Source organism: Pristiophorus japonicus, chromosome 14 (assembly GCF_044704955.1).
Source record: "Pristiophorus japonicus isolate sPriJap1 chromosome 14, sPriJap1.hap1, whole genome shotgun sequence".
NCBI lineage: Eukaryota > Metazoa > Chordata > Chondrichthyes > Pristiophoridae > Pristiophorus > Pristiophorus japonicus.
This window is the reverse complement of record NC_091990.1, coordinates 154,689,681-154,714,413: the sequence shown is the minus strand read 5'-3', so window position 1 is coordinate 154,714,413 and position 24,733 is coordinate 154,689,681. Positions and strand designations below refer to the sequence as shown.

General features: G+C 46.5%; 1 protein-coding gene across 1 annotated transcript in view; it reads left to right on the top strand.

Annotated features, from left to right (window-relative positions):
* LOC139279649 (leucine zipper protein 2-like) overlaps positions 1 to 15,395 on the top strand; it is a 256,324-nt gene extending 240,929 nt beyond the window's left edge. Inside the window, exons 10-11 of the mRNA XM_070898756.1 lie at positions 3,409 to 3,519; positions 15,150 to 15,395. Coding sequence (XP_070754857.1) covers positions 3,409 to 3,519; positions 15,150 to 15,395 — 357 coding nt within the window. The remainder of the gene's footprint in view (positions 1 to 3,408; positions 3,520 to 15,149) is intronic.
* Positions 15,396 to 24,733: the final 9,338 nt, after the last annotated feature.

Below are 24,733 nucleotides of genomic sequence, written 5' to 3'. Positions count from 1 at the left end.
GCAGCCATAGAGGAGGAATTGTGGCAATGTTGGCACTGCTAGGGCCGTGTGTGAGCGGCTTATTAGGCACCGCTTCCAATAATTCATCGCTGAGATGGCGATTGCAAAGCATAAAGACCTGGCTATCCGCAGGTCACAGGCCCTTTCACCCTTGAAAGGTCCAATGAGAAAGATGAACAAAACATAAACGTCAAGTGACTATTGTAATTTCACAACCCTCCCCTTCAAAATATAAGAAGCCACAAAGAAAGTCTGGCTGATTGGGCCTTTTTCAGTCTATCCCTGCCCTTCGCTTCTCCCCCATCCCAACCCTACTGTTCCTCCTTAATTCAGTCCCAGTGGCAGTAGCAAGGCTTGTTGAAAGCTGCTCAGTCTGCAACACAGAGACTGCAGATGGCCTAGCAGGATGCCCTCGACCAGCTCTGGGCCTGGAAGGCACGGCTGCGGACTGCACTGCCTCAGGATGGGCAGCAGCAGACTCGGATGGCTGGGGTGCAGAGAGCGGCAGGTGCAATGGTGAAGTGGCAGCGGTGGGAGCCAGAATGCTGTCATCCTGAACGAGGACTGCACCTTCCATTTTGACCAACACACTACCACCCCGCACCACCCCCCCCCCCCCGCCCCGGGGCAGACCCTCAGCAACCGGAGCATTCTTTTGGAGCACAGATTATTGGCCTGCCTTGGCACCGTGAGATCCCCGTTGGACTGGTGGGAACCCAGAGACGATGGCCATAGTCCGTGCTTGCATGGCATCAATCTGATTCTGCATGAGAGCAGTCTGAGCTTGGATGCCACCAAGCACTGACTCCATTACAGCACTAAGCCGTTGCGTTGCTTTGGTGGCAATAGCTACTGTCATCTCCCCCATGACACATGGCATGAGGTCTGGGTCCCCACAGTCTTTCTGCGACTCCACCATCCTTGGCAAACTGGTGGATTCCTCCAACCTCATAGCAAGTGCATCCATGCTCTCGGGCAACCTTGCCATAACACCCAGAATCTTGCTGTGCATTGCCATTGACCGTCTGGCCACAACCTCAACATCGAGTTCCTCATCTGAGTCCCACTGAGCAGAACTCGCTCGCGAACTAATCCTCCGGGGAGCTGGCCCCCGAGCTTCACCTACATCAGACCCCTGGAACATGGCCTCCTCCACCAACGTCATGTCCCCACTCTCAGGGGCACCTGGCTGATCTGACACAGGCAGAGATAGTGTGTACCCCACTTCCTCCTCCTCTCCCGCTGGCACTCAAAGGCTGAGGAAGAGGCTCCTGGCTCATTATCTGAAAGCGTAAAGGCAGAAAGGTATGGTTAAGTGCAGAAGAGGCGGCACAAAGGCAGCAAGGAATTGAGACAGCATAATTATATGTAAAGTAAGAAATGCTTCTGGTATGAGGGGGAAGTGGCCTGATAGAACAGGAAGAGGTGATGAAAATACCGCTATTGTCCACAAGGAGGTCAGCTTCTCCCATGGAAGTCACACTTGCCACTTGTGCCCCGATGAATGCAGCCACTCACTCCTCGAGGTCGATCAAGGGCTGGAGGTCTGCCTCTCCTCCACCCATATGCAGCTACTCCCTCCTGTTGTGAGAAAGCTTGGTCTGCAAGAAAAAACAGAATGTGTGAGTGAGTGTGCAGCCACATGTTTGTCAGATGTGCCTACCATAGTTGAATAGATGTTACTGTATGGAAGGCGTCAGATGTGGACGTTACTTTCATTAGGTGGGCGCAGTTGGTGTGTGAGTGCTGAGATGTGGCGGCTTATACAGTGTGTGAGACAGTGAGGTTGAGATGATGGCATGTTGAGGTTTCTGAAGAAGATACTCATCCTGATGACCCGAGTGAGGTCGTTGAATTCTTTGCGGCATTGTGCGGGAGTTCTGGGCACCACGGTTCTGACCGACACATGCTATGTCACCTCCCCCCAGAGATGATGAAAAACATTGGGCAGTGGCCTCCTGCCAGTGTGAGGAAACATCATGGCCCATCACCTCACCACCGCCTCGCCCGGAGCCTCCAGGGTGGTGGCAGAAAGCCGGTGGGCACGCTGGCGAAGCCTCTGCGCTGCCATGTTGCTTGTTGCAAGACCAGTGCACAGGCTGCAATGATGAGAATGAGGCTGTGCAGCATCATTGAAGCTCCCCTTTAAAAACCAGATGCTGCCATTAAGTCTGATGACTCTCTGATTGGCACGCCTGAACTTCATTAGTGCTGTGACCTTAGAGCCCCGCTTGCCGACGATATCGCCCTAAGAGAAGAGATTTAGCGCTACTCTTCCCTCTTGGAGTGCTAAAACTGAATATCGCAGTCGCCTCCGTTAATTATCACCAAGCATTAACTTACCGACCAGTCGATGTTCGTGCCTTAAATTGGTCGATAATGAATTTTTACCCCTGTCTACTGAGTACCTTAAAAGGTTATATTAGCAATAAAGGAGTGGCAAGAGAGTGGCAGCACCTTATTTCAAACATTGTAAAGAGTGACAAGCCAAACCAACGCTACCCAAAGATGTCATCCAAACCCTGCCACCTGAACTACAGCCAAGAAATTCTCATCTAAACATCGAAATTAATGCAGACACATGTAAACCAAGTGCACAATGGGAGTGTGTTATGCTAAAATAAATGACATCTACTTTTGATCAACATCCATATGATCGAATGTGCAAACCCATCATAATGTTCTATTATATTAATGGATCTCGGCTTCAGTGTTCCTACCTGCGCAACCAAGCATTGCCTGCTTTTAGCTATTTTATCTCGAGGGATGTTTGAGGATAGACAGGCTTATTGTACTTGTAGAACACAAATGTTGGGCCTCAACAGAAGAAATGCATCTTGTGCCTTTGATATTTGATGGTGCCTTCTTCCACACGACTCAGGTCAGCAGAAAGGAAGACTGTCTCTTGAAAATGATTACCTTTGCTATAGTTACAGCCTGCTCAGCATTTTATTAACAATTGATCTATTCAGTGACCTTGTGTGACATAAATAATATAATCTGGTCAGAGGGCATGATCTTTAAATTAATATTTCATGGGTTACAATGCATTAGTTACAAGGTCTACTAAGATTTCCTCCAGATCTCATAAAAATGCTATTTTCACCTGCATGACTTTCAGTCGAATACTTGAACCTTGTGAAGTTCCCTTTGCCTTGTTTTTGTTTACATCACTGGACCAAAGCAAATGGATTTGTTGCTGATATCTTAGCAGTAAAACAGCTAATTACATTTATTGACAGAGTGAAAAATGTGCTAAAGTTTAGAAGTATAATAAATAAAATTACATTCTCCGCTCTGTCGAACTTATTCTAATCTACTCTTTCCCCACAAGCGTTCAGGCATGTTTGTGTTGATGAATAACAATAAGACCATCATTGGATTTCTTTTTCACACTATCTTTTTCAGCTCTCGGATATCTCCCAGGCTGAAAATATCAGCTCCCCAAGTAAAGGGGCGTTTCTTAATGAGTCTGTGAAGAACAATGATCACGATTTAATGGATTGCGGCTCACACAATGTAAGATCAACACAATTGGGATTAAATGTCAATTATAGATTGGCAGCATAATATAACAGATGGCTCTTTTTATGGATTCTGTTTTTTTAATCGTTCAATGAGCAAGAGAATAAGAAAACAGTAATGTGATTTTATTTCTTCCCATCTCAGTGTCGTGTGAACAATCCAAATGCATGTTCTGTACAAACAGAATTGGGGATTGGGGATTAGTTTGTATCAAGCAGAAATAATCAAATATCAATATTGGGTGAATATTGTACTTGCTGTATTTTCCTGAATTTGTACCAAGCCTATAGTTCTGTCTTCTGTGACCTTTACATATGCTTCAAAGTCAAACTCCCAGCTGCAACAAAATGGAATGTTGGTTTCAAATCTGACCGATGTAATCAACTATTGGGCTCAATTTTCCCCAGTGATTTGCGCCGTTTTTTTTGAGCAGGCTGCTCTTTTTGGCCTAAGTTGAAAAACCGCAGTTTTCCCAATCAATTTGCACCAGTGTAACTCATTTAATTACAATTTTTTTAGGTCAGTTTTTTTTTCAGCCAAAGGGGGTGTAACCAGCCACCTACGCCAATTAGGGAAGTTTGGCCAGCTGAGAGTTACTCCAGTTGTGCTTAGGCCAGCGTATGTGGCCTCTGCTGAAAAACCTTCCAGAGAGTTAAGGAAATAGGCACAGCAGATACCTGGACACCCGAAAAGAATTGAAAAACACATAGCAGCAACTTACCTCCAACCCTGCCCGAAGGCTGTCCGGTCCCATTCTCGGTCCCCGGTTCACATACACAGAGAGAGAGAGAGAGAGAGAGAGAGAGGGGGAGAGAGCGGGAGAATGGTGACCCAGAATGGGACTGGACCGGCAAGCCTTTCGGGCGGGGTTGGAGGTAAGTTGCTGCTATGTGTTTTTCAATTCTTTTAATGTGTTGGGAGCTGGCTGGATGCTTCAACTTGAATTGTGTCCCTCGTTACCATGGTAGCAGATCAAAGCTCCAATCCCAAAACTAAAGGTCGGGTTACGCCACGCCAAAATGAAGAAATCCAATGGGGAAACTTAACAAAAATATTCTATTTGAAATACTTAGGCCCCCCCCAAAAATCTGGTGTAACACTTCATGTATGCCAAAAAAATGCTTTGGGGAAAATTGAGCCCCATTGTTATTAGAATAATTATCCTTACTTCCAGATAAATTAGTTTAGCAGTTGGGGGCAACAAAAGTTGGAACCAATTTAACCACAGATTTCTGCTTTTATACCGAATAGGCAAGGGTTTCCACTTCCCCACTCACCAGCTCATGATTTTTCAATCTTTCACTTTAAAAGGAGGAAAATCACAGTCTAGTGAGCACAAAAATGAATAACCCCAGTTGAACATTTTGAAATAATGGCCTAATCCACACACAGAACCAAGCCTTTTTTGCATTCTGAGACCGGTTATCTCCAGGTTCCATCTCAAGATTTTTAAAAGATGAAGAAAAGGTGGGGTTGCACAAATACAATTGGGTGCTTTGGTAGGGGCACTAATGTACTACTGAGAGGACCTTAGCCGACTAGATGATCTGTTCTCAGCCATGACCTTGTTTACCTTCTCTACAAATAGGAAGTGACAATAATGGGCTTCATTCTAATGTAGTCTGCCCTTGAGAAATATTCAGAAATGTTCTGCAAGAAGCTTGCTGTAAAGTAAGTCACTGTGGTTCGAATCATTGCCTCAGTTTTGTAAGAAATCTGATTCGTTCAGCCATTTAATGGGAGCAGTGGTCATTTCTATCTGATTATTCAAAGCAAACGGGACCTGTGCAGTGGAGGACATGCATATCAACTTTACGCATAAACTAGATTACACAAAAATCAGAAACCATAAAATGAAATATGAAAATGATATACTTTATGCTCAGTTTAGATTGTGCGATTTGTATGCCACTGCTTTACATTTGTAAATGCCAACCAAAGACATGTCTTTTGCCTCAAAGCAATTAACACAATATAATAATCCCTAAATAATAGAATCATAGTTTAAACCCCTCTTGCAGACATCTTTTTCATGCCCCTTCATGTGTAGTTAACATAAAGTGACAAGAAAATAAAGTGCCTGGGTGTATTTCTGCTTGACAATATTACGTGAAAAAGTGGAAGCACAGAAATAGAGAGTATAAAAAGGGTGTAAAACTGAATCAGTAGCAAATCAGGGTTTGCCGAAGAGAATTGGATTATAAAAAAGGAGTGCTGCTATAAGACACTAGAGATTCAGACTCATAATTAATAGCGTTGCTCTGCTATAGTGTGGCTGCCTGCATTCCAAATGTGTCCTGTTTACACTACAAGACAGGGTCAGAGCACCAGCATCAAGGTCAGAATAGCTCTGTCGGTGCAGATGCAGTTGCTGAAAAGTCATGATTGTGGGCACTGAAACGACTTTGTGAGCAAGTGTCCGCTGCCTCCAGAGACATATTACATTGCTTTCTATGTTTTATTGTGCTGTATCCAAAGAGACATCAAACTAACAATGGATAGGATCAGATCAGCTCTAAAATGAAGAATGCTACGAAATGAGCTTTTTCATAAATAAAGGGATAACCAACCTTTAGCAGTGGTTTCTCACATCCAAAAAAGTTGCACTTTTATAATAGCTCCATCCCTGTTAGTGACATACCACTTTTAGCTTTAGACATAAGTCATGAAAGAGGTTGAACAATTAAATCGAATGCAGACATATAACAACCTATTGCAGAATAGGTACAAATGTACAGTGTAGTAAAATAATGACAGGCCATTCGTCAAAATGCTTATTAGAAACATAGAAACAAAGGGCCCAAGTTTCGGGCCGCGCCTAGAACGGCGCAGCCCCGACCTGGACGCCCGTTTTTTGCGCCCGAAAGTGCGCCAAAAAAATACCTGCACATTCTCCGGCTCCCTGCAGGTCCTTTGCAGCTTGGCGCGGCGCAGCACGAGCTGTGGGGGGTGGAGCCAGGTCCCTGCGCTGAAATCAATGCCGGGACCTCTGCACAGGCGCGCTACAATGGGCGCGCATGTGCAGTAGCTCCAGGCGCCCGAAACTGGGAGGGAGGGGCCCGAAGCACGCAGCCCCTAGCCCTGGCCGAATGGCCTCACTGGGGCTGCGAGGATCAGGCTGCACCTCCCTCCTCCAGCTCCTGCTCTGGCTCCAGCTGGCTCTCTCAACCCCCCAACGCCCCCCCCCCCCCCGCCAGCTCCCACTCCCCCCCCCCCGGACACCCCTCCCCCACTCCCAGCTCCCGCTCCGACACCCTCCCTGGACGCCCCCCCCCAGTTCCCGCTCCGCACCCCCCCCGGACCGCACCCCCCAGCTCCCGCTCCACTCCCCCCCCCGCTCCCGTTCAGACACCGCCCCCCCCCCCCCCCCCCAGCTCCAGCGACCCCCCCCCCCACAGCTGCGCCGACCCCCCCGCCCAGCTCCAGCTTCCCCCGGCCACCTACCTTGCTGGGGACGGGCCCTGCCCGAAGTCTTGGGCCCGGCTTCTTCACGTCAGCCGGGCCCGTTCAGCTCCTCTCCCCCTCCCTCTCCCCCCCCTCCCTCCCTCTCCTCTCCCCCTCTCCCTCCCTCTCCTCTCCCCCTCTCCATCCCTCTCCTCTTCCCCCTCCCCTCCCTCTCCTCCCTCTCCCTCCCTCTAACCACCCCTCCCTCCCTCTCCTCTCCCCCCCTCCTCCCCACCTCTCCCCACCCCTCCCTCTCCCCCACCCCCTCGCTGTCAGAAACACATAGACACTGACGGACAGAGAGTGAGAGAGAGACACACAGACACAAAGAGAGAGAGAGACACACACACTGAGGGGCCTCGTCGCAGCATGCTGTTGGAGGGCTCCCGGTGCTGCAGTCAGTGAGTAGAAATTTTTTTATTTGTTGATTTTTAAATTTTTTTTCTTTTTTATTAATTTTTTTTGATTGATTTATTGGTTGATTTATTGATGTATTTATCATTTATTTTTGATGATGACTCTTTATTTGTTAAACTGAAGTGTTTAATGTTTGTAAACTTCCCTTTAAACATCCCCCTCCCCCATTCCCTACGCCTGATTTGTAACCTACGCCTGATTTTCTAAGTGTAGGCAAGGTTTTTCTGAGCGTACAAAAATCTACACTTACTCCATTCTAAGTTAGTTTGGAGTATGTTTTCACTGCCTAAACTTGCAAAACAGGCATAAGTGGCTGGACACGCCCCCTTTTGAAAAAAAAAATCTGTTCCAAACTGAAACTGTTCTAACTGACTAGAACTGGAGCAAACTAATTGCTGAGAATTGCAATTTCTAAGATACTCCATTCTAAACCAGTTGCTCCAAAAAAACAGGAGCAACTCAGGCCGAAACTTGGCCCCATAGAAAATAGGTGCAGGAGTAGGCCATTCGGCCCTTCGAGCCTGCACCACTATTCAATATGATCATGGCTGATCATGCAACTTCAGTACTACATTCCTGCTTTCTCTCCATACCCCTTGATCCCTTTGGCCATAAGGGCCACATCTAACTCCCTTTTGAATATATCTAACGAACTGGCATCAACAACTCTCTGTGGTAGAGAATGCCACAGGTTCACAACTCTCTGAGTGAAAAAGTTTCTCCTCATCTCGGTCCTAAATGGCTTACCCCTTATCCTTAGACTGTGACCCAACATCGGAACCATTCTTCCTACATCTAACCTGTCCAATCCCGTCAGAATTTTATATGTTTCTATGAGATCCCCTCTCATTCTTCTAAATTCCAGTGAATATAAGCCTAGTCGATCAAATCTTTCTTCATATGTCAGTCCTGCCATCCCGGGAATCAGTCTGGTGAACCTTTATTGCACTCCCTCAATAGACAAGAATGTCCTTCCTCAGATTAGGAGACCAAAACTGTACACAATATTCAAGGTGTGCCCTCACCAAGGCCCTGTACAACTGCAGTAAGACCTCCCTGCTCCTATACTCAAATCCTCTCGCTATGAGGGCCAACAGGCCATTTGCCTTCTTCACCGCCTGCTGTACCTGCATGCCAACTTTCAATGACTGATGTACCATGACACCCAGATCTCGTTGCAACTCACCTTTTCCTAATCTGTCACCATTCAGATAATATTCTGCCTCCCTGTTTTTGTCACCAAAGTGGATAACCTCACATTTATCTACATTACACTGCATCTGCCATGCATTTGTCCACTCACCTAACCTGTCCAAGTCACCCTGCAGCCTCTTAGCATCCTTCTCACAGCTCACACTGCCACCCAGCTTAGCATCATCTGAAAACTTGGAGATATTACATTCAATTCCTTCGTCCAATCATTAATGTATATTATAAATAGCTGGGGGCCCAGCACTGAACATTGCGGTATCCCACTAGTCACTGCCTGCCATTCTGAAAAGGACCTGTTTATTCCTACTCTTTGCTTCCTGTCTGCCAACCAGTTCTCTATCTATGTCAATACATTACCCCTAATACCATGTGCCTTAATTTTGAACACTACTCTCTTGTGTGGGACCTTGTCAAAAGCCTTTTGAAAGACCAAATACACCACATCCACTGGTCCTCCCTTGTCCACTCTATTAGTTACATCCTCAAAAAATTCTAGAAGATTTGTCAAGCATGATTTCCCTTTCATATATCCATGCTGACTTGGACCGATCCTGTCATTGCTTTCCAAATGTGCTGCTACTACGTCTTTAATAATTGATTCCAACATTTTCCCCACTACCGATGTCAGGCTAACAGGTCTATAATTCCCTGTTTTCTCTCTCCCTCCTTTTTTAAAAAGTGGGAACTGATCCAGAGTCTATAGAATGTTGGAAAATGACCACCAATGCATCCACTATTTCTAGGGCCACTTCCTTAAGTAATCTGGGATTCAGACTATCAGACCCTGGGGATTTATCAGCCTTCAATCCCATCAATTTCCCTAACACAATTTCCTGACTAATAAAGATTTCCTTCAGTTCTTCCTTCTCGCTAGACCCTCGATCCCCTAGTATTTCCGGAAGATTATTTGTGTCTTCCTTAGTGAAGACAGAACCAAAGTATTTGTTCAATTGGTCTGCCATTTCTTTGTTTCCCATTATAAATTCACCTGATTCTGACTGCAAGGGACCTACATTTGTCTTCACTAATCTTTCTCTCTTCACGTATCTATAGAAGCTTTTGCAGTCAGGTTTTATGTTCCCTGAAAGCTTACTCTCATATACTATTTCCCCCTCCTAATTAAACTCTTTGTCCTCCTCTGCTGAATTCTAAATTTCTCCCAGTCCTCAGATTTGCTGCTTTTTGTGGCCGAATTATATGCCTCTTCCTTGGATTTAATACTATCCCTAATTTCCCTTGTTAGCCACGGTTGAGCCACCTTCCCCATTTTATTTCTATGCCATTAAGTATTACATGTGCAGTCTATCTGGATGCTTCACAAAGGTACAGTGGAAGAAATACTGATATTCAGATAAAAAAACTTCTTCGCTCTGATAGTTGGCACTAACCACAAGTGGTTTCAAATGGAGCATTGCATCAAGTTGTCTTTTTTTTCCAAAAAGGATGATGCTGGCAGTTACATTTCTATATAGCTTTCAACATTTAAAAAATGTAAACATCACATTCAATAATTATTCTCCCAGATCATAAAGAAAACATTCATGTTATTTGTTTTTTTTTGGCAGATTTTGTTTAGCAGACAGCTGATTGTGCCTCCATCTTATTTCTATCTGATCATTGTGCTCTCAGTGCCAGGTGCATTTAATTATTGTATTGTACATAATGAACCTACAGCTGTAATTCTGTAAATTAGGGACAAAGGTTATGACAGAGCAGCATATTATACTCTAATTCTGTTACCTCCCTTATTACGTCCAATGGTTTGAACCTCAACATGGTTCTGAGTTGCATTTTCTTCACTACATACATTCCGATTTTCTTCCACCGTCAAATTGTGAGCCCTTACCTCTCCTCCATTGCTGCCAAGACTTTAACTATACCAGCTTTAAGCTTAGTTTATCTAATGCTCCCATAGCCTAACTCTCCACTTCCAGCCTTCATAAAAATTGCAACTCATTCAGAATATTTTTGCTCGTGCCTTTCTCTACTCAAAACCCTATACTTCCGTCATCTTCACTAGATTTCACTAGGCTCTCTGTGCCCCTTCAAATCAATTTGAAAATCCTTGTCCTTAGCTTCAAATGCCTCCAAGGTCTCAGTCTATACTAGTTCAGTGGGGTCTTTCAGCTTTATATCCCCGTTCATAATCTTTGGTCCTCTGACCCTGGTCTATTGCTCATTTACTATCCATTTTTCAGCACTAATAGCGGCCACTCTTTCAGCAACCATGTCCCGCCCCTCTGGGACTCCCTCCTAAATTCCCTCTGCCTTTTCTCAACAATTCCTGCTTTCCAAAGGCTCTTTTTTCACCATCTCCTAATTCCATTCTACCTGTTCGCTCTTTTCTTTTGGTTATCCATTTTCTTCTCCGCCCTGTGATGTGCTCTGAGACATCACATCAACCTGAAGGACATTATGTAAAGATAAGTTGGTGTTCTTACTCAGCCTCCATTAAGAGTTTGTAACTGGAGGAACACCCTCTGTTAGAACATAAGAACATAAGAAACAGGAGCAGGAGTAGGCCATACGGCCCCTCGAGCATTCTCCACCATTCAATAAGATCATGGCTGATCATTGACCTCAACTCCACATTCCCACTCAATCCCCATGGGCTAGAACCTCTGCTTTTTTTGCATGTTTATTGTCCACTGAACGCCCATTTTACCACTGAAATGACATAAAAAGACCATATATCGCCCATTTAGCCACAAAATGGAAACTGACGGGCATTTTTCAGAAACTTATCGCCGAGCGTTACTTTCCCCATGTGCTTAATGCCGGGAAAAAATATTACTGCCCGCCCACTTTTTGGGGGCGGAATCAGTAGAATGGGCGAAATCAACGCCTAACATTACTTTCCACACGGAATTAACGCTGGGATTCAATATTAACATCCGCCCACTGTTGTTTGTCGTAAAGAGCATATTTGCCCAAACTAGCGGGGCCATGGAGATCGCCCATCATCAATTTCACATATATCACCCACAATATCGCTTGCCCAAAAAAGTGGAACTAACTGGAACGAATCATAGCGTTATGGATGCCATGTTCGAGATCACATGTCACGTCCTTTAAAAGGCTGCTGTGCTTCAATCTCGGCGGAGTTCGGATGTACTCTGCAGGTCGTTGGAGTTGATGTGAACATCTGTAAAAACACCTTGACCACACTGTGACTGATTGGAATTGAAGAGATGTCTTCATCGGGACATTCCTTGTTTGTGAGCAATCGGTGAAAATCAGAGAGCTACTGCAATGGGGCCTGGCCTTTCTCACCCTCTCTTAGTGACCAAATACATGCAGCAGACTCAACATCGCTGAAGGAACGCTCCACTGCATTATGTGCCCATTGTAATAAGTGACAGACTGATGAGGAGGACCAGACGTTACACCCCTCCGCAAGTACAAGGAGAAGCATTCTTACTTCACTTGCCCAACACCATCTGCCATCGGAGACTGCGCTTCCACAAAGAGGTTATCACTGAGGTATGCCAGCTGATAAGAGCAGATCTGCAGCCTGCCAGCACCATCAGTACTGTACTGTCCGTCGAGGTCAAAGTCACCACGGCACTGTCGTTCTATGCCTCGGGTTCTGTTCAGGCCACAGCTGGCGACATTTCCGGACTTTCTCAGCATGCTACAGATCGCCGCATTAGACAGGTCACTGAAGCCCTGTACGTACGCAGGAGCGACTTGATCAGCTTCCCTATGACCAGGGAGGCTCAGACTGAGAGGGCGCTAGGATTCTCCAGAATTGCAAGCTTCCCCAAGGTGCAGGGAGCAATAGACGGTACACACATCGCAATGCTGGCACCTTTTCAGGATGCAGAGGTTTTCAGGAACCACAAGGATTTCACTCCCTGAATGTCCAACTTGTTGTCGACCACCAGCAAATTATAATGGCAGTGAATGCTAAATTTCTGGGCAGCATCCACGATGCTCACATCCTGCATGAGAGCACTGTATCTGACTTGCTTAACATCAGCCACAAGGTCAAGGCTGGATGTTTGGTGACAAAGGATTTGGCCTCGCCACCTGGCTGATGAACCCCTGGATGACACCCACACTGAAGCCGAGAAACAATACAATGAGAGCCACAGAACCACTCGCAATATCATGGAGAAAACCACTGGAGTGCTTAAGCAGCGCTTTAGATGCCTGGACCACTCAGGAGGTGAGCTCCAATACCACTCTGAGCAGGTAGCTCAATTCATGGTGATGTGCTCCATGCTACACAACTTGGCTATCAGGAGGGGACAAGAATTGCCTGATGAGTCTGACAGTCCACTTCAGGAGAGAGAGGAAGAGGAGGATGAAGAGGCGGACGCTGACATCAGCCCAGTCAATCAAGCTGATGCTGGAGCCATGTCCCCGCCCCCCTATAGACCACATGAAAGGGTCCATGGTGGCATGATAGCTGCAAGGGCCTTATGTCAGGAGCTCATCAATGATCGCTTTGCCCGAAAGAACATTGGTGCTATTTACAAGGCTGACACACTGCTGGGTGTGCAGGCCATACATCAATTGTGGGCATCACCTTGGTGACAGTTAAAGTTTAAGTTGATTGAAGTTAAATGTGATTATACCCTTTGATGTTAAGGAATCACCAGCGTGTAATTGGGCAGCCAACTGAGCCAATGTGATGCAAGGTTTTGTTAAATAAAAAACATTTAAACCAAACATTAGTCTGAAATCATCAGTATTTATGTCTAAACCAACCCTTTCCCCCTCCTACACCCCGCTTCTCCTCCCCACCCCTACCCCTTCCCCTTCTCCTCCTGACTCCAAGTGGCCTGGCCGAGGAGTTCCTCAGGCAATGCTTCATTGGGGGGGGGGGGCGGGGTGGTGGGGGTTGACACCGAAACGCTGCTTGGACGGATACGGGAGAGGACGGTCCCGAAGTGGGAACGTGCTCCAAGCCAGAAGCAAGATGTTGCTCCTGGCTCTCATGTATGGTTGGCAATGGGGGTGCGGCACCTTAGGGTGCAGTGCCTGCTCCGGGACCACTGGGAGCCCCCTGCCACCAGTGTTCCTGGCTATCAGCTCCAGGGCCTCCTCCATCCCTTCCATGATATATCTTATTTGTTGGACAAAAACTCGGTGCCAGCTATGTTCTTAGTAGACATTTTGCTACTGGTGAATCTCTGTCATGCCTCCCATAACAGCCAGACAAGCACACACCATAGCCACACACGTTTTCAGTGTCTCTGAGCTCCTCTCTCTCTGTCCCCTCTTCTGCTCATGTCATGATGACCCTTGACCTCCTGAATTGCGGGAATCGAGCGTTGTCATGCCATTGCTAAAGACAGCTACACTTTACGGCAGAAGCTCAAAAAAATTTAACGCTGCCACCCATTTGATATCGCTCGTGGTAACGCCCAGTTTCAAAAAGGGAATAGAAACATAGAAACATAGAAAATAGGTGCAGGAGCAGGCCATTCAGCCCTTCTAGCCTGCACCGCCATTCAATGAGTTCATGGCTGAACATAGGTGTTTTGAGAATGGGCGAGAAGCCGGCAACCAGAAAATCCTTTTTTAATGCCCATGCCGGAAATAACGTCCATTTTTGGGTGATAAGCACAAAAGTGAAGGGTCTAGCCCATAATCCCTTGATTCCCTTAGAATCTAAAGATCTATCTATCTCAGCCTTCAATACACTCTATGATTGAGCATCCACAGCTTTCTGGGGTAGCTAATTCCAAAGATTCACAACTGAATTTGGCAAGACTGCAGAGCTTTGATCCGCTCTGTTGATGGTGGATTTGCTTAGCTCTGTTTATAGCATGCTGCTTCCATTATTTAGCATGCATGTAGTCCTGTGTTGCAGCTTACCCAGGTTAGCAATTCATTTTTAGGAATTTCTGGTGCTGCTCCTGGCATGATCTTCTATACTCCTCATTGAACCAGGGTTGGTCCCCTGGCTTGATGGTAATGTTAGAGTGAGGATTATGCCAGAGTATGAGTTTACAAATTGTAGTTGAATATAATTCTGCTGCTGTTGATGGCCCACAGCGTCTCATTCCCAGCTTTGAGCTGCTTGATCTGTTCTGAATCTATCCCATTTAGCATGGTGGTCATGCCACACAACACGAGGGAGGCTGTCCTCAGTGTAAAGACAGGACTTCATCTCGACAAGGTAGTCATTGCTACCAATGCTGTCATGGACAGATGCATCTGTGACAGGTAGATTGGTGAGGAAAAGGTCAAGTAGGTTTTTCCCTCACGTTGGTTCGCTCATCACCTGCCATAGGCCCATTCTGGCAACTATATCCATCAGCCTACTTGTTTAGTAGTGGTGCTACTAAGCCACTCTTGGAGATGGACATTGAAGTCATCACCCAGAGTACATTATGTGCTCTTGCTATCCTCAGTGCTTCTTCCAAGTGGTGTTCAACATAGAGGAGGAGTACAGATTCTTCAGCTGAGTGAGGGCAGTAGATGGTAATCAGCAGGAGGTTTCCTTGCCCATGCTTGACCTGAAGCCATGAGACTTCTGGGGTCTGGAGTCAATGTCGAGGACTCTCAGGGCCATTCCCTCCCGACTGTTGACCCAGTGGCTGCAGCATGGCTGCTGGAAGACTGCTGAGTGTTCGTGCAGGAAACTTCAGATGGCCTTGCAGGATGTCTTCGACCAGTTCTGGTCCCGGAAAGCCCAGCTGTTCACTGCACCACCTCAGCTTGGGCGGCAGAGTCTGGGCTGGCTGGATGACAGGCAGCGACAAAGGCAAAGGCAGATTGGCAGTGGTGGGAGCAGGAATGCTGTCATCCTGAGAGAGGACAGCAGGTTCCTGCACCACTGACACACTGCCATACCCTGGGGCAGCACCTCAGCATCCCTAGCAATTTGTTGGAGCACAGATTGCTGGCCTGCTGCGATAACATGAAAGCCCAGGTCGATGGTAGACCCAGCCATGATGGCAGCAGTCAGAGCTTGCATGGCATAAAGCTGAAACTGCGTGAGAGAAGTCTGAGATTGGATGCCACCAAGCATAGACTGCATTACAGCACTAAGACATTGTGTCACTTCCACCTTTGCTGCAATGGAAGCTGCCAGATCGCCCATCACACCTGAGGGAGTCCACGTCACCAGTAGCCAGGGTGCCCATCACCTGGTGCCCACTGATTTGCAGTCTTCGATTCTCCATCGTAAACAGTGGTTGGGTGTCGGCTAGTCCCCCGCCTGTGCCTTCCTGCTCCCGCCTGTTGTGAGCCACCTTGGCCTGTAAGGTCTGGGTTGCCACGGTCTCTCTGGGAGTCCACCATCCTTTGCAGAGTCAAAATGATGGGCTCCATGGGTCAGCAGAGCCTTGTGCAATGTTGGGGACAGACTCCTCCACGCTCCTTACCATTACCGAGAGGCTCTTGGGCACACTTGTCATTGCACCTACCATCTCTGTGTGTCTGCTCATCACCCTTATTCTAAAGGCCTTCCCATTTAGGTCCAGTGCAGCAGAACTCGCGCACGAACTCGCATCCGGAGAACTGGCCTCCGAGCTCTCATTTCCCCCTGGCCTTGCTGCAGCCCACTCATCCCCGGTGCCTCACCCTGTGCAGATCCCACTACTATACTAGCCTCTAAAGAGTACATAGTGCCAGTATCTGAGCTGGTGCCTGCGGGTGAGAGATGCAGTGACGCAGGTTCTTCCTCCTCCTATTCTCCCGCCTCGCTCTCTACGGTGCCCTCAGGGACAGGCTGCTCAGGTGCTTGCTCATTATCTGAAAGCATAAAGGCACAAGAGTCGGGATAAGGTGAGGGAAATGGGGCTGGAAGGGAGAAATGCATGCATACAGCATGATTAGCTAGAGAGTGCGAAACGCTTGTGGGGTGAGGGGGAAGTGGGATGTGAGAAGAAGGAATAGGGATGAATATACCATTGCTCTCCCCAAGGGGTTCAACGTCACCAGTAGCCATGGCGCCCACTGATTTGCAGCATTCTATTCTCCATCGTAAACAGTGGTTGGGTGTCGGCTAGTCCCCCACCTGTGCCCTCCTGCTCCCGCCTGTTGTGAGCGACCTTGGCCTGCAAGAGAAAGGAAAGTGTGTGAGTGAGTGTGGAGCAATGTGTTTGGTTGGTGTGCCTGCCATAGTTGAAGAGCTGTCATTGTGTGCAAAGGTGTGAGATGTGGGTATGAGTGTTTGTAGGTAGAGATTGTTAGTGGGTGAGTGCTGGGGGTGTGGTGCTTTGGGCATTGTGTGGAGACTGTGGTACAGATGGTGGTACGTAGCATTTGTTGAAGCATTCAATCACCCTGACCACCTGAGTGGGGTCATTAGATTTCTTCCAGCACTGTGTGTGGGCCCTGGAGACCACAGTGCTGCCCGAGACGTACTGCACTACCTCCCTCCACATGGTGAGAACTTGTGGTGAGAGCCTCCTGCCATTTGCCGGGTACAGCACTGCCCTCCATCTCTCCACAGTGAAAACCAATGCCTCCAATGCTTCATTGCAGGATCTGCGCCCCTGCCCCTGCCCCTGATCACGCTCACGCTCACGCTCACTGAGGCAGCTGCACAGTCAGCAATGTTGAGAATGAGGTGCTGCAGCATCAATGAACTTCCCGTTTAAGAAGTGGAAAAAGCCTGTGGCAATGATGAGTTGCAATTGAACTGCAGCCGATATTGGTCCAGCCTTTGAGTGTTACACCAATGAGCTTGTATTTTAAGACTTGATTTAAGACTCCAATCATTTTATTGAGCAGTGAGCTCAAAGTTTGTGTGCAGTCTAAAGCATTTGAGCCTTGGGCTAATTCTTCAACTTTTTAGCAGATACCGTCCATTCCTTGGCTATTTTTTCCAAAGTTCAGAGCAACATCATGAATGTATGTGCATAATAAAGCATCACATTTTGGAGGAAATCAAAGTGTCAGTGAAATGAAAATGTTGATCATGAAAAGGAACCCATGTGAATAGTATAGGTTGTAAGATTAACTAGCTGTATAATAGAGAGATTTTGGGGAAGCTCTCTGATGCAACAGTTCGTATAATGGAAAATTCAACTCAGTAATGTAAATTTCCAAGACTTCAGCAGCTACCAGTGGATATCAGAAAATCTCAGGCATGTTGCATGTAGGGGGCAAGAGAAGTTTCACCCTACGATCTCTAATAATAGTGCTTGAATCAAAACTCTTTACCTTCATTGGATATGAAATATAATGTAGCTTTCTAGATAAATTTCCGCATTCTACAATTTGTGCTAAAATCACTATTAAAAAAAAAACTTTCTGCATGGAGTAAGTCATGAAAATGAGCTGGGAACACTTACAACAAACTCCTTTAATAAGGACAACAGACATGCGCCGTGCAATCCAATACCTGAGACATATATTTGCGACAGCCTGAATGGGTAGGTGTGAGATGCACTTGATATTGGGGCTGCCTTCAATGAGACTGACTGCTGTGGAGTCCTGCAGGCAGCTCGCCAGTGAGGCTCAGAATGTTGGACAACCGCGTCACTGGTAGCGACCTCGGTTAAGTGCTTAAAGGGGAAGGGAAGGGGGTCAACCGAGAGGAAAGGTGATAATAGTGGGGATGACCCAGAAGGATTGTAACCAGTAAGGAAAGCGATTTGGAGGGGGACAGTCAGGAAGGAAGTTGACCACGAAGGAAGGCGATAGGGCGGTGGCGATCTGGAGGGAGCGATTGGGAAGGAAGGTGATTGGAAGGAGGGGTGAATGGGTGGAGGACGTTTGGGAGTCGAGCAATCGGGATGGGGTGATCGGAGGGGGGGATTGGGACAGGGGTGAAGGGGGACGATTGGGAGAGGGGGCGATCAGGAGGAAGATGATCAAGGGTTGAGCGATCAGGATGAGGGCGATCAGGAACGGGGCAATCGGTAGAGGGTGCGATGGGTAGGAAGGTGATTGGGGGTCGAGCGATCAGGATGGTGTGATCAGAATGGGGTAATTGGGGGGGGGGAGGCGATCGGGAGCAGGGCGATCGGGAGGAGGGGTGATCGTGGGTGGGCGATTGGGACAGGGGTGATCAGGAGGTTGGGATCGGGGTGTGTGATTGGATAAGAGCGATCTGGATGGAGCAATCGGCGGGGGCGGGTGGGGGCGATTGGGACGGGGTGATCGGGAGCCGGGTATTCGGGAGCCGAGCGATCGGGAGGGGTGCAATCGGAAACGGAGCGACGCGATTGGGAGGGAGGCAATCAGGAGGGAGATAATCGAGCAGGAAGGTGAACAGGAAGGAAGGCAATCAGGAGGGGTCGGAACCAATGTCGGCAACAGTCTGTGAGTTTCAGCGCCTCCTTGGTCCACAATCAGTAAGTATTTTTTTTAACTTACCTTTTTGGTGCTGGCTTGCCCCCTTAAGACCACATGCCAACCTGATTTTCCTAAACATTTTACACTGTCTCCAGGCTGTCAGAAGGAATAACACAACTAAGGGTAGCTATTTTCCAAGGAGTTAATGGTGATGCTGTTCCTTTTTCTGTTTCTGTTTCCAGTGGCTGGTTTAATATAAATTAACACATCCTGAACAGGGTACAAATTGTAAAGGATCATTAAAAAGACACTAAATTCCCAGCAATTTGATTGAACACTAGCTTGACATTTAAGCTCAGTTCATCACATTCTGTGCATTATATTTAGTGCAGAGAACATCCCGTGTCTTTTCTGAACAATACCTGTCAATTTATAATTATCTAAGCATTTGAATCTATTTTCTGAAATGGAATGAGTTAGTAGAGAAATGCTATAAATAATTGAAGTCTGATTTCAAAAACATTGCGTGCGTGAAAAGTCACCAGCTTCACAGATTATAAGAATTTGTACATTTATCACCTTTCACATCATTAGTTTGTTTTGAAGCAATTCACAGCCACTTAATGACTTTTAAAGGGTATCACTGTTGTAATGGAGGCAAATGTGACAGCCAATCTGTGCACTGCAAGGTCCTACAAGCTGTTTTTGGATAAATGACCAGATAATCTGTTTTAGTGGTGTGGCTTGAGGGATAAATGTCGGTCAAGACACTTTAATGCCTCATGCGTACAGCCCGATGACCTCCGACTGCGGCGCCCTCTGGTGTCTGGTGACCCCCAAGCATTAATACATCACAACATCCTCCTTTTAAAATCTTAACAACAGTCTTTTTACAAATTAAGATGGTCTGGGGCTTTCTGCTCACGAGTTGATCATCTCATAGAAACATAGAAACATAGAAACATAGAAAATAGGTGCAGGAGTAGGCCATTCAGCCCTTCGAGCCTGCATCACCATTTAATAAGATCATGGCTGATCATCACCTCAGTATCCCTTTCCTGTTTTCTCTCCATATCCCTTGATACCTTTAGCCATAAGGGCCATATCTAACTCCCTCTTGAATATATCCAATGAACTGGCATCCACAACTCTCTGCGGTAGAGAATTCCACAGGTTAACAACTCTCTGATTGAAGAAGTTTCTCTTCATCTCGGTCATAAATGGCTTACCACTTATCCTTAGACTGTGTCCCCTGATTCTGGACTTCCCCAACATTCTTCCTGCATCTAACCTATCCAGTCCCGTCAGTATTTTATATGTTTCTATGAGATCTCTCTCATTCTTCAAAACTCCAATGAATACAGGCCCAGTCGATCCAGTCTCTCCTCATATGTCAGTCCTGTCATCCAGGAAATCAGTCTGGTGAACCTTCGCTGCACTCCCTCAATAGCAAGAACGTCCTTCCTCAGATTAGGAGACCAAAACTGAACACAATATTCCAGGTGAGGCCTCACCAAGGCCCTGTACAACTGCAGTAACACCTCCCTGCTCCGATACTCAAATCCCATAGGTATGAAGGCCAACATCCCATTTGCCTTCTTCACCACCTGCTGTACCTACATGCCAAATTTCAATGACACCCAGGTCTCGTTGCACCTCCCCTTTTCCTAATCTTCCACCATTCAGATAATATTCTGCCTTCGTTTTTTTGCCACCAAAGTGGATAATCTCACATTTATCCACATTATACTGTATCTGCCATGCATTTGCCCACTCACCTCACTTGTCCAAGTCATCCTGCAGCCTCTTAGCATACTCCTCGCAGCTCACACTGCCACCCAGCTTAGTGTCATATGCAAACTTGGAGATATAATACTCAATTCCTTCCTCTAAATCATTGATGTATATTGTAAATAGCTGGGGTCCCAGCACTGAGCCCTGCGGCACCCCACTAGTCACTGCCTGCCATTCTGAAAAGGGCCCATTTATCCCGACTCTCTGCTTCCTGTCTGCCAACCAGTTCTCTATCCATGTCAATATATTACCACCAATACCATGTGCTTTAATTTTGCACACCAATCTCTTGTGTGGGACCTTGTCAAACGCCTTTTGAAAGTCCAAATACACCACATCCACTGGTTCTCCCCTGTCCACTCTACTAGTTACATCCTCAAAAAATTCCAGAAGATTTGTCAAGCATGATTTCCCTTTCATAAATCCATGCTGACTTGGACTGATCCTGTCACTGCTTTCCAAATGTGCTGCTATTTCATCATTAATAATTGATTCCAACATTTTCCCCATCACTGATGTCAGGCTAACTGGTCTATAATTCCCCGTTTTCTCTCTCCCTCCTTTCTTAAAAAGTGGTGTTACATTAGCTACCCTCCAGTCCATAGGAACTGATCCAGAGTCGATAGACCGATGGAAAATGATCAACAATGCATACACTATTTCTAGGGCCACTTCCTTAAGTACTCTGGGATGCAGACTATCAGGTCCTGGGGATTTATCGGCCTTCAGTCCCATCAATTTCCCTAACACAATTTCCTGACTAATGATTTCCTTCAGTTCCTCCTTCTCACTAGACCCTCACTAGGCAAAAAACGTTAGTGGGAGTTGTGTACAGACCTCCAAACAGTAGTAGTGATGTTGGGGAGGGCATCAAACAGGAAATTAGGGGTGCATGCAATAAAGGTGCAGCAGTTATAATGGGTGACTTTAATATGCACATAGATTGGGCTAACCAAACTGGAAGCAATACGGTGGAGGAGGATTTCCTGGAGTGCATAAGGGATGGTTTTCTAGACCAATATGTCGAGGAACCAACTAGGGGGGAGGCCATCTTAGACTGGGTGTTGTGTAATGAGAGAGGATTAATCAACAATCTCGTTGTGCGAGGCCCCTTGGGGAAGAGTGACCATAATATGGTGGAATTCTGCATTAGGATGGAGAATGAAACAGTTAATTCAGAGACCATGGTCCAGAACTTAAAGAAGGGTAACTTTGAAGGTATGAGGCTTGAATTGGCTAGGATAGATTGGTGAATGATACTGAAGGGGTTGACTGTGGATGGGCAATGGCAGACATTTAGAGACCGCATGGATGAACTACAACAATTGTACATTCCTGTCTGGCGTAAAAATAAAAAAGGGAAGGTGGCTCAACCGTGGCTATCAAGGGAAATCAGGGATAGTATTAAAGCCAAGGAAGTGGCATACAAATTGGCCAGAAATAGCAGCGAACCCGGGGACTGGGAGAAATTTAGAACTCCGCAGAGGAGGACAAAGGGTTTGATTAGCGCAGGGAAAATGGAGTACGAGAAGAAGCTTGCAGGGAACATTAAGACGGATTGCAAAAGTTTCTATAGATATGTAAAGAGAAAAAGGTTAGTGAAGACAAACGTAGGTCCCCTGCAGTCAAAATCAGGGGAAGTCATAACGGGGAACAAAGAAATGGCAGACCAATTGAACAAGTACTTTGGTTCGGTATTCACTAAGGAGGACACAAACAACCTTCCGGGTATAAAAGGGGTCAGAGGGTCTAGTAAGGAGGAGGAACTAAGGGAAATGCTTATTAGTCGGGAAATTGTGTTGGGGAAATTGATGGGATTGAAGGCCGATAAATCCCCAGGGCCTGATGGACTGCATCCCAGAGTACTTAAGGAGGTGGCCTTGGAAATAGCAGATGCATTGACAGTCATTTTCCAACATTCCATTGACTCTGAATCAGTTCCTATCGAGTGGAGGGTAGCCAATGTAACCCCACTTTTTAAAAAAGGAGGGAGAGAGAAAACGGGGAATTATAGACCGGTCAGCCTGTCCTCAGTAGTGGGTAAAATGATGGAATCAATTATTAAGGATGTCATAGCAGTGCATTTGGAAAGAGGTGACATGATAGGTCCAAGTCAGCATGGATTTGTGAAAGGGAAATCATGCTTGACAAATCTTCTGGAATTTTTTGAGGATGTTTCCAGTAGAGTGGACAAGGGAGAACCAGTTGATGTGGTATATTTGGACTTTCAGAAGGCTTTCGACAAGGTCCCACACAAGAGATTAATGTGCAAAGTTAAAGCACATGGGATTGGGGGTAGTGTGCTGACATGGATTGAGAACTGGTTGTCAGACAGGAAGCAGAGAGTAGGAGTAAATGGATACTTTTCAGAATGGCAGGCAGTGACTAGTGGGGTACCGCAAGGTTCTGTGCTCCCCAGCTGTTTACACTGTACATTAATGATTTAGACGAGGGGATTAAATGTAGTATCTCCAAATTTGCGGATGACACTAAGTTGGGTGGCAGTGTGAGCTGCGAGGAGGATGCTATGAGGCTGCAGAGTGACTTGGATAGGTTAGGTGAGTGGGCAAATGCATGGCAGATGAAGTATAATGTGGATAAATATGAGGTTATCCACTTTGGTGGTAAAAACAGAGAGACAGACTATTATCTGAATGGTGACAGATTAGGAAAAGGGGAGGTGCAGCGAGACCTGGGTGTCATGGTACATCAGTCATTGAAGGTTGGCATGCAGGTACAGCAGGCGGTTAAGAAAGCAAATGGCATGTTGGCCTTCATAGCGAGGGGTTTGAGTACAGGGGTAGGGAGGTGTTGCTACAGTTGTACAGGGCCTTGGTGAGGCCACACCTGGAATATTGTGTACAGTTTTGGTCTCCTAACTTGAGGAAGATCATTCTTGCTATTGAGGGAGTGCAGCGAAGGTTCACCAGACTGATTCCTGGGATGGCGGGACTGACCTATCAAGAAAGACTGGGTCAACTGGGCTTGTATTCACTGGAGTTCAGAAGAATGAGAGGGGACCTCATAGAAACGTTTAAAATTCTGATGGCTTCAGACAGGTTAGATGCAGGAAGAATGTTCCCAATGTTGGGGAAGTCCAGAACCAGGGATCACAGTCTAAGGATAGGGGGTAAGCCATTTAGGACCGGGATGAGGAGAAACTTCTTCACCCAGAGAGTGGTGAACCTGTGGAATTCTCTACCACAGAAAGTTGTTGAGGCCAATTCACTAAATATATTCAAAAAGGAGTTAGATGAAGTCCTTACTACTAGGGGGATCAAGGAGTATGGCGAGAAAGCAGGAATGGGGTACTGAAGTTGCATGTTCAGCCATGAACTCATTGTCTATGTTTCTATGTTTCTATGACCCTCAGTCCCTTAGTATTTCCGGAAGGTTATTTGTGTCTTCCTTTGTGAAGACAGAACCAAAGTATTTGTTCAATTGGTCTGCCATTTCTTTGTTCTCCATTATAAATTCACCTGATTCTGGCTGCAAGGGACCTACGTTTGTCTTCACTAATCTTTTTCTCTTCACATATCTAGAGAAGCTTTCGCAGTCAGCTTCCCCTCATACTCTATTTTTCCCCTCCTAATTAAACCCTTTGTCCACCTCTGCTGAATTATATAATTCTCCCAGTCCTCAGGTTTTCTGCTTTTTCTGGCCAATTTATATGCCTCTTCCTTGGATTTAAAGCTATCCTTAATTTCCCTTGTTAGCCACGGTTGAGCCACCTTCCCCGTTTTATTTTTAGTCCAGACCGGGATGTACAATTGTCTCAGTTCAACTTTGGCTCTGGGCGAGTGTTCTGAGTCCATCGAGACTGAGGGCTGAGAAGCCGATCTGATGGGAGTGGTCATGACCACATCAGAGACTGAATGTTCAGAGTTAGTAATGTCAGCAGAGTCCTCTGATGAGTGAACAATGGTTGGTTGGTCACTGACTGCATCTTCCTCACTCAGTTCCAGTGCATCCGTGTGCCACAGTTTAACCTGGTCAAGGTATTTCCTGCATGTTTGCCCATTCTTGAGCATGACAATATACACTCCGTTACCCTCCTTGGCTGTAACAGTACCGGCGATCCATGTTGGATCATGACCATAGTTCAGTACATAAGCCGGATCGTTGACCGAGATGT